The sequence below is a fragment of the Dermacentor andersoni genome, chromosome 1 (assembly GCF_023375885.2).
Source record: "Dermacentor andersoni chromosome 1, qqDerAnde1_hic_scaffold, whole genome shotgun sequence".
In the NCBI taxonomy this organism is placed as follows: domain Eukaryota; kingdom Metazoa; phylum Arthropoda; class Arachnida; order Ixodida; family Ixodidae; genus Dermacentor; species Dermacentor andersoni.
The window spans coordinates 186,962,353-186,975,804 of record NC_092814.1 but is presented as its reverse complement, the minus strand read 5'-3'; the positions used below and the strand labels follow the sequence as shown (position 1 = coordinate 186,975,804).

The window sequence follows — 13,452 nt, the reverse complement described above, 5'->3', positions numbered from 1 at the left end:
CGCTGGGCAACGGTCACAAAGCTGCTGGAGAAACAAATCCATTGCTACCTTCTTCCGCGGAGACACGTATACGGATGCAACAGAAAGAGTTCGGAAGCCGAGCCGTATCCTCACAGCCGCTACCTCAATACTGTCGGTGCAAAGGTCGGTGACGTTCACAGCCACATGAGGAATCTCTCTTCGTATGTAGAGGGCGGCACTTCCTGCGGGAAATGACTTTATGCTGCAATTCTTGTGTGCGACATATCCAGTCAAAGATCTCCCCCTTGGTAGGCCAGCCTCCGAGAGGGCCAATACTGGAACACAAGTTTCTTTCAAAAATAATTTCAGTTCTGCTAATCGACTTATAATCCCAGCGCAGTTCCATTGCATAATAAACGGCACTTTTCGGTGATTTTTAGTTGCACGAGGTTGAAGAAAACTAGCCATATTATAAGGTAAAGTTCGCTGCGAAGGCGGTAATCATGGACTCAAAGGAAAGAACGAGCTGTAGAAAGTTCTTCAGGGTGTCAGTCTGCATCGCTTGAACATATGAGCGGAGGACTTCAAACAAAACTCGCACAAAGTCGGACAGATCCCGATTTTTGAGCTCCTTATTTTGCTGGACGCACTGCCTCACAACTTCAACAATATATGCGGACTGGGACCCACTCTTGGCCGCTGCAGCTGGTTTCTTCGTCTCTTTTGAGGCAAGGGAATGTCCTCCTTGTCTTCGAGTCTGGCTGTGATCTGGTCGCTGAGGAACTTGGACACTTTTGGCTGAAGCAGATCGAACAACGGACTCACCGACAGAGGACTTTGCCGTCTTGCTATAGGGTCAAGTCGCTCACTGACGTTGCTTGTTACCACGCCACGAACTTCCGACTCTAACGCAGGGAACTTGTCACTTCCAGGTATCGGCTTTTCAATAGGTCGTGGTTTGGTACCACTAATGAAGGACACTCGACGGTGTAAGGCGCTTACACGGAAGGGGCAGCCACCGAAACTCGCTGGGTGGTCACCCCCACAATTAGCGCAAGCAAAATCTGCCTTGCAGGCTTTGTAATTGTGGGCGCCACCACATCATTTGCAACGTTGATCTTTGATGCAAACTTTGGCTACATGTCCAAAGCGTTGGCACTTAAAGCATCGGGGAGCAGTTTCAACGAATTCTTTGACTGTATGCTTGGTAAAACCGAGGTCAATTTTTTCTGGGGGCTCGGTGTTGGGAGCAAACGTTAGCACAACAGAGTTAGTAGGCTTCACTGCCCATTCTTTTTCTTGAGTCTCCACCCGGCGCATCATACGTTTCACGTGCAAAACACCTCGCGGTTTCAAGTAGTCAAGAAGGTCGCTTTCCGAATACCACACTGGTACTCCCCTAATAACACATGTGTTAGTCATGTAGGAGTGGGGCAACCGGGCTTTAACTCTTATGTCACCAATCTGAGAGCACCGGAGAAGAATGTCAACTTGCTCTTCGGTTGCGATATCTAGATGAAGGGCACCTTGCGTTTTGAAGCGACTGCGAATCGGAGCAGATCCCAGCAGTACTTTAATGGCTTCGAAGAGCCTGATAGGGTTCCGCTCTCTCAAATCAACACCTTTCTCTGTTGGTAAAACTACCACTGGGATTCCCACCATTCTTTGCTTCCGGTGACTCAGCACCTTGAAGCCGTCGCTGTCCACTTCCGTCATATCAGCCACTTCCTCGTCAGGGTCAACGATAGTTGAGTCGTCCGCCCTGAGCGATGATGACGCACTGGACGGCTGATCGTCCCTGATCGTCGCAAGGCAGCTCCACGCCTTGCGAGGCCATGGCCGCCTCCGCCACGCTGGCTTACTTCGGATGGCGCTGTACCTTTAAAGATGCCGGCGCCGGAGCAGCCGTACCCTTTCCATAGGGACAGTACCGCATTAAAGATGCGGTCGTCTTCCAAGGATATAAATAACTCACTCAATGAATAGAAAGTTTATGGAAAAATAACAGAGCTGAGGTGACAACAGATCGAACAGCGTCGTCTTCTTCTTCTCGCGTGCGCAGAGAACGAAGCTATCTGATTTTCTACCGTGTTCCAGCGCCGCGATCATGCTCTTTCATCATCTCACGCCTGCTTCACTGCTCGTGACTGCGGCACTGATCAGATGTTCTTGTGCAGAGCGCGCAAAATCGTCCGCTGTGCGAAACGAGATAAACGCAACAGCTCGCCCGCGAGACCGTCACCGGAAGTGCGCCACTCAACAAAAACGCGAGAAAAAAAAATTCACCGACGATTGCGACGCTCCCTGTAATGCGGCATGTGAGCGCAGCTCTATATGTGTTTTCATTTCGCGATATATTGAGGCAAAAAATTTGAGAGAGGCGTGTAGAAGAGTCGGCGATCGTCGAAAATCTAATCTGCGGGTTAAGCGCGTCGGCTTTTAAACATGACTCGTCGATGGTTCCAGTGTAATCACTGGTGTCACGTAGCTTCCAGAAAGTACTACACAGTTCGCGTCGAGCATACAATCAGCTAGGGGCGCTATAACGTAAAACTATTCCAAACCTTTCTATTCCAATTCTGAAATCCACCCTCCGAGATTGGTCAAAAACTTTTTGGACCACCCCTATTTCACCTGTCTGTCACGCGACGTCACGAAAACCGCGATAGCTCCCCATCTGATATAACGTGTACACACAGATTATGCATGATTTGACCGAGCAAAAGAAAAATAGTTATTTCTGATTCGACGCCTCTTCGCCATTAGCCCTTGGCTATTGGTCAAAAGTTTTCGGGCTGCGCCCACTTCACCTGCCTCTCACGCGACGTCACAAAACCGCAAAAACTTCCCGCGTCAAAGTGACATGTACGCGATAAAGATGCATTAATATGCCGAACAAAACTGAATTTTCTTCTGAATAGCTGCAGGATGCCCCGTTCCGAAAGGAATAAAAGATGGCTGCCGCCGATCACTCAGGCACTGGCTACTCGCACCTGTCGGAGAGCATTGAGTTATTTGCGTGTAATAAAGCTTTCTGCGTGGCCGTGTAACGTTTTCGAGCACTTTCGGCACGTTTATGACCTCGTTCTGCCAACTCCTTCTTTGCTGAGGATCCGTTTTAGCGTCATTCTTAAGCTTCCGTTGCATGCCACCGCGATTGTCGACGAGCCAGCGCAAGCTAAGTAAGGAAAAGCGGACCAATCGCAGAGGCCGGCACCACCCTCTTCATTCGGTTATCGATTTCCAGTGCAGTGGCTCGGCCCTGTCGAATCCCTCTCCACTTGAACGTGCTCCTCGCCTCTTGTGAGCCAATTAGATAACACAAGCCGCTCATGCAGTGTAGGCAATGTGCACGGAATCCCGTGAACCTTTGCGGTGATCTCACGCTTCACGGGATCTATCACCGCGCAATAGTATCCTTTCACGTCCACACCTCCTGCTCGGACCATTCCTTGGCATGAGCGCTGCGGAGTTTCTCCAGTCAGACGTGGCCATTCTGATACGGGCCAATCCCACTTGTTTGAGCACAGCGAGCTTCTCCAGGCACGCTCGAAAATAATGGATGCCGTACGGTCGGCGGCAACATCGCAGTGTAAAAACACACAGTTCTTCGTGCCGTCGTTAGAAGGGAGCTGCGGCAGGATAAAGCGATACTCGACGCTTTTCTACCCCGGCCGTCGCCGGTAGAAAAAGCACGTTGCACGGAGTCCCGCGTCCGCTCCCGATGAAAGCCGGTGAGGGAATGATGGCTCATGAGGGGTAATGAGCGCTAATGAGGGCTAAAGACCTACGCTTGCGGAAGGTGAATATATCTGAACCATATGAATGTGTTGTACCGGTGTTACAAATGTGAAACACTCTTAAAAAAGTTTGCACCTTTTGGGGCTTATCTTGTCCCACAACGATCATCGTCATCTATCTTGCGCGCGCCTTTAACGCTGCGCGCCCGGTATTTCCAGGTCACGAACATCATGTGCGTAATCAGCGTTACATATATAGTATTGTCGACAGGAAAGTAGCGAGCGCAGAGTTTTCAATAAAGGAAACACAAGCAAGGCAGATGACGATTATTATGTGTGACAATTAAGACAAGCCTAAAAAGGTGCAAACTTTTTTAAGATTGAAGGAGAACAGTTTCTATGAAGGCTCTGATGAAAGATTTGGTGATGGTGGAATGAAAGCCATCTCCAGGACCACATACAGAGACGAGTTGGGGGATTGTAGACATCAGGAAAACTCCGATCTTGCGAAAATTTAATACCAAACACGCCACATCCCTGATGTATTTTTTTTTTTACATTTATTATTTACATTTCGGTGGTCGCTGGATGAGCCTTCCGTTGGGGCGTTCCTTCACCGACCGAAATGCCAGCGATCTCTGAAAGCTCATGCGCTTCACGTCGCGCAACACGCACGGATAAGCAGTCAATGAATTGATAAGGATGATAAGGAGTGAAGAGGGGGTTACATGGGTCTCATTACGGTTGATAATGGTTCGACGCGGATGGATAAGGTGCTAAAGAGCGATAAGGGCGTATAATGATCGGATCAAGTTTCATAGCGTTGATAATGACACCGGGCTGCATGGAGATGAGCAAGTCGCACAATGCTTCACGCATAGAAGTTTCTGCGTGAATTTTTGTTGATTTTCTCACTGCAAAGTTACTATTCGGACATCCCGTACTTGTTGCATTCGTACGTAATATGCCCATATAGCGCAGCTTTCACTCAGACATTGATTGCACGGTTTCTTCCTGGCGCATGACGAACCCTGTGCTCTGGCGGGCAGTCATGTATGCAACACTGTAGCATGAAGCTGGAGCATGAGCGGTGCGGTTGTGTGCGACCCCAGCACGAGTTTGCAGGCGCTGTGGGATGGACCAACTGCAACATTCAGGAGTCAGGTTCGTGCCATTGCCGACAAGAGACCATTAACCGCAAACGTTGGGTAACCGCTGACCGAGAGACGGGACGACTACAGAACTATGGCCGGCTGTCGACTACTTTTGCAATGTGAAATTCGCATACCTCATGGTTACCACTGTATACTTGTCATCCCGTCTCAGGTTCCTGGTGGCCAGCGAAGCGTCAATAAACCCTGTTGCTTCTTCGGCGACTTTGCTGACGATATGTGCGAATTCCTACAGTTGTAGGCATCGCATATCCAGTGCGTGCACATCTGCCCTTCCGGTCAACGGTGATCTTTCACTCAGAGGTTGGACAGGTGTGAGTCGATCAAAAGCTAAACAGGAATCGGGCCCCTCGGTTCCCCTTCTTGTTTATTACAGGGTGTGTCAGGTATACGTAGCTTGGAAGGGTATGAATGCGAGCTAGCTGGTACAAATTCACAAGTTAAAAACAGCTCAAGATAAACCCGAAAAAAAGGAGGAACAAAGGAGCGCCCGTCCTGTGTTCCTGCCTTGTCTGAGTTTATATTGCCCTGTTTTCAACCCAAGGTAACTTGTGCCAGGCTTCAAAGAAACAGGTTAGCGCTACACCAATGCAACCAACTCAATATTCTTGATTTACTCTTCAGCAACTCAAAGTATGTTTTACTATGCGTGAGCTGAAGTCATAATTAAATATAATTATTTAGCCAGCATTAATTTTTTTGGTATCAACGCAAAAGCCACCAATGGAGACGTTGCAGAGCACAGTTATAATGTCTAAAGGGTCAAGCATCTGGGTGCGCTCTGTCGCGATTGTGGCTGTCGACCTGTTTTATCCATCATGCGTTTGTACTCGCCAAGCGAATATACAAGCTTACCAGAGAAATTACTGAGGTGCTAGAAATATCGAAACGAAGGAACAAGTGTGTCAGCATTCCGGCTTTGTTGCTATATCGTGGAAGGAATGCGAATTCATTTCGTAAAGTAATTGGCAAGTGGTCCTAGGTGCTTTCTTAATTTATCTTTATTTTCAATTAACCGTGCTGTCTCTTCGTTCTTGCGTTTCCAGTATTCCGCGTGTCAAGCGCATTTACACCTGCTGTCAGAAAATAACTTTCTAGTGTTAATTCGGCGCTACGTGTTTTTCTTTCTTTTTTCTGTTTTATCCTCGGCCTATGGCGATACACAGTTAGAAGTGCTGCTTAAAAAAAAAAAAAGAAGAGAAAGAAAAGAAAAGAAATAATATTCATTTCCAAACACCGCACGATGTCGGTCATCATGATCAGTGTTCATTATCGTGGGTTGCGGCGTCAAAAAAAAAGAAAGTTTTGTCACCGCAAAAGACAACAGGAAGTGCCACCTCGAGGAAGCACTTTTTGTCTTTCACAGATGGTGCTGAAATAATAAATGTTAACAAAGCGAGGCGCCCTTCCGTGTGCAGCTATTTGTTGCACGATCACCTTTGTGTCTGCAACGCGGTTTTCACGAGAGTCAACGACGCTGCCGCCCGTTTCGACTGCAGTCGAACACCCGTCTCTCACGATAAGAAATAAGTATGCTGGGCGAGAATTGAGAGGTCTTTGCGTGCGAGACAGATTGGAGCGTTTTTGTTTCGTAATTCAATACGTAGACAACAATATCTGCCTGCAGCTCGGAGAGAATCTGCGTACACGGGACTCGAATTATTTACGCGCGGGCGCTGATCTCGAAGTTTGAAGCGAGCGCTGAACCGTAATCGTTTTGCCCGTGTGCACCGACAGAGTCGGTTAATTTGTTTATCCTCTTCTTTCGCATTGCAGGCGCTTGTTTCCATGCACTGAACGCAAGTGGAGCGTACACGAGCTGCGAGAGTCGTTGCGGTCTGCCATGCGAGTAAGCGTTTCTTTTTGAGTGTCCCTGTTTACCATATATATACCATATGTATTACAGTGTTTCAGCAACAATGATGCCAAGCTTCTTTAAAAGGACGCACTCGAGAAGCACTAAATGAGTTTAAGCTGATAAAATGTTCTTTTAAAACCACACGGTTGGTAATTTAGTGGTAGTAGATTGACTATTAAAAGACAAAAGGAAGCTCAAGGTTCCATTCTGTGAATGTGCCCGAAACCCCGGCGCCCTTACGTCACTGTGGTGTCGCATATTTCAATGTATGTTTTCGTATTTGGCCATTGTAGCTCAGTAAAATTTCTTAAAACTTGCTAAATTCAGCAGTTGGCTCCCATATGTTTGCCAGTCCATATGATTGCCAGTAAAAAAAAATGAAAAGGAAAAAGAGCTCAGCAGACGCTGTGAAAATCCGTGACGGCTAGCTGGAGCAGGAATGTCACAACAGCGTCGCCACCAGTCTTGAGATTTTGCCTCTTTCCCGGCTATATATGCCATGCCTCATCTTGCGGCAAGAGTAGCGTCTTTGGTATTATAGAAAAGTAATTTACTACTGATAATAATCTACTAATATTATCCGTTTTCGCGGATGCCTTTTTCATCGCTCACCAATTTGTACTTATTGTTCCTGGTCCTTCACTTTGCCAGCATTTACGGCAATTTGTACGGTTTAATATAATGTCTTTTATTTTTATTTTCACATGTACAGGGTGTTCGCTTAACTTGAGCCAAACTTTAAAAAACATGCGAATGCCACGTAGCTGGACAAAACCAAGGTAATGTTGTTTGCCGTCGCTTGGAGATACTAATATTAGGTTTTGCATTCCGCCTAATTAGATAGTCTTAATTAATTAATCATTCAACTTTTCAAATAATATAATTAGATTAAAAATGCTAATGAGAAAATTGTAGAGCAACATGAAAAACTCCCGATACAGCTTTCTGTTGCTCAATACGTGCTGCATAAATGTGTTTTTCCTAGCGTGAAAGAAGCCCGCGAATACACGTAAAGTGCCTCGAGCGGCCAGTCGCGCAGCAATCTTGCGTGAATTTGCGGGCTTCTTTCACGCTCGGAAAAACTTTTATGTAGCGCGTATTGAGTAACAGAGGGCTGTATCGGGAGATTTTCATGTCGCTCTACATTTTTCTCATTGACACTTTTCATCGATTTATAGTACTTAAACTTGATTAATTAATTAATACTAAAAATCTAATTAGGTGAAATGAAAAATAAGTTTAGTATCTCCAAACGACGGCAAACAACATTACCTTGGTTCTGTCCAGCTACGTGACATTTGCATATCTTGAAAGTTTGGCTCAAGTTACGCTCAAGTGAAACACCCTGTATATGGAACTGATGGGCGACTTCAATGCCAGGGTAACCAATAAGCAGGCTGGAGACAAGTCAGTGGGGGAATATGGCATAGGTTATAGGAATAGCAGGGGAGAGTTATTAGTAGAATTTGCAGAACGGAATAATTTGCGCATAATGTATACCCTCCGCAAGCGGGATAACCGGAAGTGGACGTGGAGGAGCCCGAATGGAGAGACTAGAAATGAAATAGACTTCATACTCTGCGCTAACCCTGGAATCATACAAGATGTGGACGTGCTCGGCAAGGTGCGCTGCCGTGACCATAGTAGGGTAAGATATCGAATTAGCCTAGACTTGAGGAGGGAACTGAAGAAACTGGTACATAAGAAGCCGATCAATGAGTTAGCGGTAAGAGGAAAAATAGAGGAATTCAGCGTCAAGCTACAGAACAGGTATTCGGCTTTAACTCAGGAAGAGGACCTTAGTGTTGAAGCAATGAATGACAATCTTATGGGCATCATTAAGGAGTGCGCAATAGAAGTCGGTGGTAACTTTGTTAGACAGAACACCGGTAAGCTATTGCAGGAAATGAAAGATCTGAATAAGAAACGCCAATGTATGAAAGCCTCTAACCCTACAGCTAGAACAGAACTGGCAGAACTTTCCAAGTTAATCAACAAGCATAACATAGCTGACATAAGGAAGTATAATATGGATAGAATTGAGCATGCTCTCAGGAACGGAGGAAGCCTAAAAGCAGTGAAGAAGAAACTAGGAATAGGCAAGAATCGGATGTATGCGTTAAGAGACAAAGCCGGCAATATCATTACTAATTATGGATAAGATAGTTCAAGTGGCTGAGGAGTTCTACAGAGATTTATACAGTACCATGTGGCACCCACGACGGTAATGGAAGAGGGAGTAGTCTAGAGGAATTGGACATCCCACAAGTAACGCCGGAAGAAGTAAAGAAAGCCTTGGGAGCTATGCAAAGGGGGAAGACAGCTGTGGAGGATCAGGTAACAGAAGATTTGTTGAAGGATGGTGGGCAGATTGTTCTAGAAAAAACTGGTCACCCTGTATACGCAATGTCTCATGACCTCGAGCGTACCGGAATCTTGGAAGAACGCCAACATAATCTTAATCTATAAAAAAGGGGATGCCAATGATTTGAAAAATTAAAGACAGATCAGCTTACTGTCCGTTGCCTACAAAGTATTTACTAAGGTAATCGCAAATAGAATCAGGAACACCTTAGACTTCTGTCAAACAAAGGACCAGGCAGGATTTCGTAAAGGCTACTCAACAATAGACCATATTCACGCTATCAATCAGGTGATATAGAAATGCGCGGAATATAACCAGCCCTTATATATAGCTTTCATTGATTACGAGAAAGCATTTGATTCAGTTGAAACCTCTGCAGTCATGCAGACTTTACGGAAGGAAGGAAGGAGGAGGGAAGATAACCGATGGTCATTAAAGGTTACGGACTGGATTCCAAAGGAAGGGAAGCGTAGCAGGGGGCGGAAGAAAGTTAGGTGGGCGGATGAGATTAAGAAGTTTGCAGGGACAACATATGGCCACAATTAGCACATGACCGGGGTAGTTAGAGAAGTATGGGTGAGGCGTTTGCCCTGCAGTGGGCGTAACCAGGATGATGATGATGAAACGTCCATGAAAATTGCGAGAAAGAGTTCGCAACACTGTCCTTTTGTTTTCAGTTACTCACGCGCTCGCATGCATATGCTGAAACAATTATCACAAACGCGCACATAGCGCTCTAATTTTATGGAAGGTAATGTGGAGGACATCCAGTCGAGTTAGAAATTATATTGCGCTTTTTTGGTCATGCCTGCGCAGTAACAAAAAAAAGCGGCTTTTAATGCCGCTTTCGTAGTTGCGATTCCAGATTTTCTAATGTGAAGTACACATGAAAAATGGCATCGAGTAATTTTGATAATGAACGAAAAATATACCGCAGCACTCATACTTGTAGCTCTGTTATGGACGGCGGAAACTTTCTCTGATTTCTTTTGGAATGCGGCGCATGTTTGCGCAGACGCGCAGTGTCTGCTTTCGTGCAGACTGTCACTTTGCTATCTACAGCTGCGCCCCTGCTCCATCAACAGGTCAGGCGGCTGTTCACACACGTCTCACAACGCCCGCCCTTTTCTCATAATTTTTTATAACCCTGTCTGACCGCGCAGAAGGAATATATGCAGTGGCAGAGAACAGCACTTAATAAATTCTATATACTTGAACATCCCGCTCATATACGTATAGCAACGTAAATTTTGTTTTGTTGGGGTGCGTACTTTCTCCTCCAAGCTCATCTTCGAGGAAGTGACCGAGCGACTTTTTACCTGTTGCGTGGCGCTGGCACCATCCTATAGCTGTTACCATTTGCCCTCAACTGCCACGTCTGCAAGCAACCTGACCTAGTTGGCCTTGACAGGTGCGATATTACATGCCTTCATAGCATTTGACTAAACGCCTCCTATGCTGCATTAGTAAATAACGCTTCTGCAATTGCAAAACGGCCACTGCTATACCATGAGAGAAGACGCGGTAAGCCAGAAATGACGAAAAAGCGATGACTTTCAAAAAGTATTTCGGAGAAACGTCGTGGGCATGCGTGTCACGAAACACCGGCGGTGCGCAGTCTCTGCGTCGCGCAGGTGCTTTTTATGCTTCTACGCAGGACACAGAAACCACACCCTGTAGTGGTTGACTACAGGGTGTGGTATCATGATAGTGAACTGCGTGTGTTTCCGCAGTCAACGCGTATATGTGCCTCTCAACTTTTATTATCGCACTTTACACTTTTTTATGCTAATTTCGTACTTTCATGTGTTGAAAACTGGTTAGTCTGACTCGTGTTCCGATGATTTCCGTTCACTTCATCGGGGCGTATACGCCCCGATGAAGCATGTTATATATAACATGTTTCAGCTATAAGTTCTATATATTGGACCGTGGAGCATCGTAAGCGCAAATACTGCGTCTTCACTCGTTCGCTCGATAGCTGACTTAAGCGAATAACCACCTATTCTTCTTCTTCTTTATTTTGTAATCTGGTGTTTTACGTGCCAGAACTATGACCTGAGTGAGTTTCTCTTTAACGTGCACCCTATGCTCGGTGCACTAGCGTTTTCGCATTCCGCGCCCATCGGAATGCTGCCGCCGCGGCCTCATATCTGTTTCCCAAATGTTTTTATGTTTTTGTTAAAGCTTGGAAACGAACGGAAGCTGTGAAGTTCACAGTTCGAGTCCGTTCTCACAAGTAACGTGGGCTGGAATACGCAAGTACATTCAATGTGTCAAGAGATCGCGCAGTGACGCCAGCCTTGCATAATCGAGTACCCTTGGAAGTTTCACTTCAGCATGTCGCATATATACTCTACAGTATATTATTATAATCGCGTAGGAGTGCTCTGACATACCTCAACAGCAGTCAGTATTCTTTAAATCAAAGGGCGCACCAACAGTGAGTCGCAATGCTTTTTCCATCCAAAGCAACGTGAATTTCATTTTCAGAGAAATCGTGTACGACGTGAAGCTTGCAGGCATCACCAAAGAAGATGGTTTCAAGCACGACCGAAAGTTCGTATCAACCATCATTTTATTGTTTTGCTCTCTTGCAGTTACGTTTGACGTATAAACACACTGATTTACACTAGTGCGTATGCATGGTAACAATGTTTTTTTTTTCCCTCATGCACAATTAAATGAGTACCGGATGATCCTTATTAACCATTTGCAGACTCGCACAGATTCGTGCAGCACAGTTATAGTGACTAGAGGGAAGGCGGGAGCATTGATGGCCGCGGAGCGCAGCAGCAACGGCGGCGCTGCTGTCGCTATACTTAGACCGGCCTACTCGCGCCGCTAATCGCGTCGCTATATAATAGGCCGGCGGTTTGGTCGGTATAGCATGCATATATTCGACGTCGCCGTTCCGCTTATAGTCTTAGACGCTTTTTATTGCGATAGCAATTATATTGACACTCCAGGCGCATTTCTGACACCGTCATCGCCGTCGCCGTGATGTTCCGTGTAAAGTCCAAGGGCGATAACGCCGTCGCCGCGCGCCGTATGCTGTACGTGCGTGTGTGAGCTGACGATCGCGGCTCAATCTCGCGTGCGCAAGGGAGGAAAGCAGTGAGAAAGCGCGCCGTCTTCCATCGCGTACAAGGAACCGGGGGTAGGGGGTGGGGGGGGCGTTGTACTTCGGCAGCAACTTAAAGCCCCTTAAACTTCGTAAAGTAGCGACACCTCCTCCTCCGCCTTCACTCCTCGTTTCTCCTCTCTTTCACGCTCCCTCCTCGACCGTGGCGCCTACACTGCTCGAGTGTAGCAACGGCACCAACATGCGCTCCTCGCCACTCCGTATACGCTTCTCGAGCAAAAGTGGCGCTGATGCACGGCGCGAGGGCCCACGTGATGCTATTAGGCCAATAGCGACGCGGCGTCGGCCTCGGCGAGAGCGCGCGAGGAGGAGGTGGCATTCTTCAAAGCGTGCCGCTACTTTACGAAGTTTAAGGGGTTTTAGCAGCAACTGTATGGCGCGGCCGCGCACGGTCGCGCGGGCTTTATCTTGACAGCCGTCTGCTTTGGGGGCACATTCTAGGTGGGCCGACGGCTAGTACCTTTGCGTGCACTGTAAAAAATTTCCGTAATTATACGGAGGATTTCCGTCATTATACGGAGAACTGCAGTGTAAAAATACGGAAACTATGTCATATTTCAAAAATACGGCAAAATCTGCCGTTAATATACGGAAAGTGCTCTCCGTTTTCACCTTTACGGACATTTTCACTGTAATCATATGTACGGCTATACACTGTTTTGGACGAAACAGACGGAATTCCGTATTTTTGTTATGCGAACATCCGTATTATTGTGAGAAAACTTAAGCTGTCTGAATGAGCGCTCGTACTCGTAAAGTTTCAGCTAACAATATTTTATTGAACACGCAAACTGTACGCATTATGAAGATGCGTACAAAATGTGAGAGCTAGCCTCCTACCAAAAGCTGCAATAACAGATCGTATAAATATATATACGCATCTTCTATTGCGGTCGCAGTTTGCCGCGCATATGGGCCTCGCTGATCATATGCGCAAATATATGCGTGTTCTCGCAATGTTCTCAAATTAAGCGCTTTGTAGTTAATAACACAGCATATATGTTTAAGTGAACGAAGAGCCGTGGACATACGTGCATACGTAAACAAGCTTGCAGCATTCAGGTGCTGGTGCACTGGGAATGACATTGGTGCTCTGTATACGCCAAAAATTGTGTGCACTCTAAATCAGTACCGAAACGCAGGGAGTGGTATAATGACCGTAACGGCATTTACATTTTGCAACAAATGGTCTCGAAGGGGGCTGGCGGCCT

At 46.4% G+C, this 13,452-nt stretch overlaps 1 protein-coding gene across 4 annotated transcripts in view; it reads left to right on the top strand.

The window, feature by feature from the left end:
• Positions 1-4,721: 4,721 nt before the first annotated feature.
• The window catches only part of LOC126547099 (uncharacterized), a 57,954-nt gene continuing 49,223 nt past the window's right edge, over positions 4,722-13,452 (top strand). For 2 of the 4 annotated variants that reach the window (XM_055062876.2, XM_055062877.2), the window contains exons 1-3: positions 4,722-4,865; positions 6,650-6,722; positions 11,590-11,655. In XM_055062876.2, the coding sequence (XP_054918851.1) occupies positions 4,757-4,865; positions 6,650-6,722; positions 11,590-11,655 (248 nt within the window). In that variant the 5' untranslated portion in view covers positions 4,722-4,756. The remainder of the gene's footprint in view (positions 4,866-6,649; positions 6,723-11,589; positions 11,656-13,452) is intronic. The other 2 variants (XM_055062879.2, XM_055062878.2) reach the window with 2 other exon arrangements.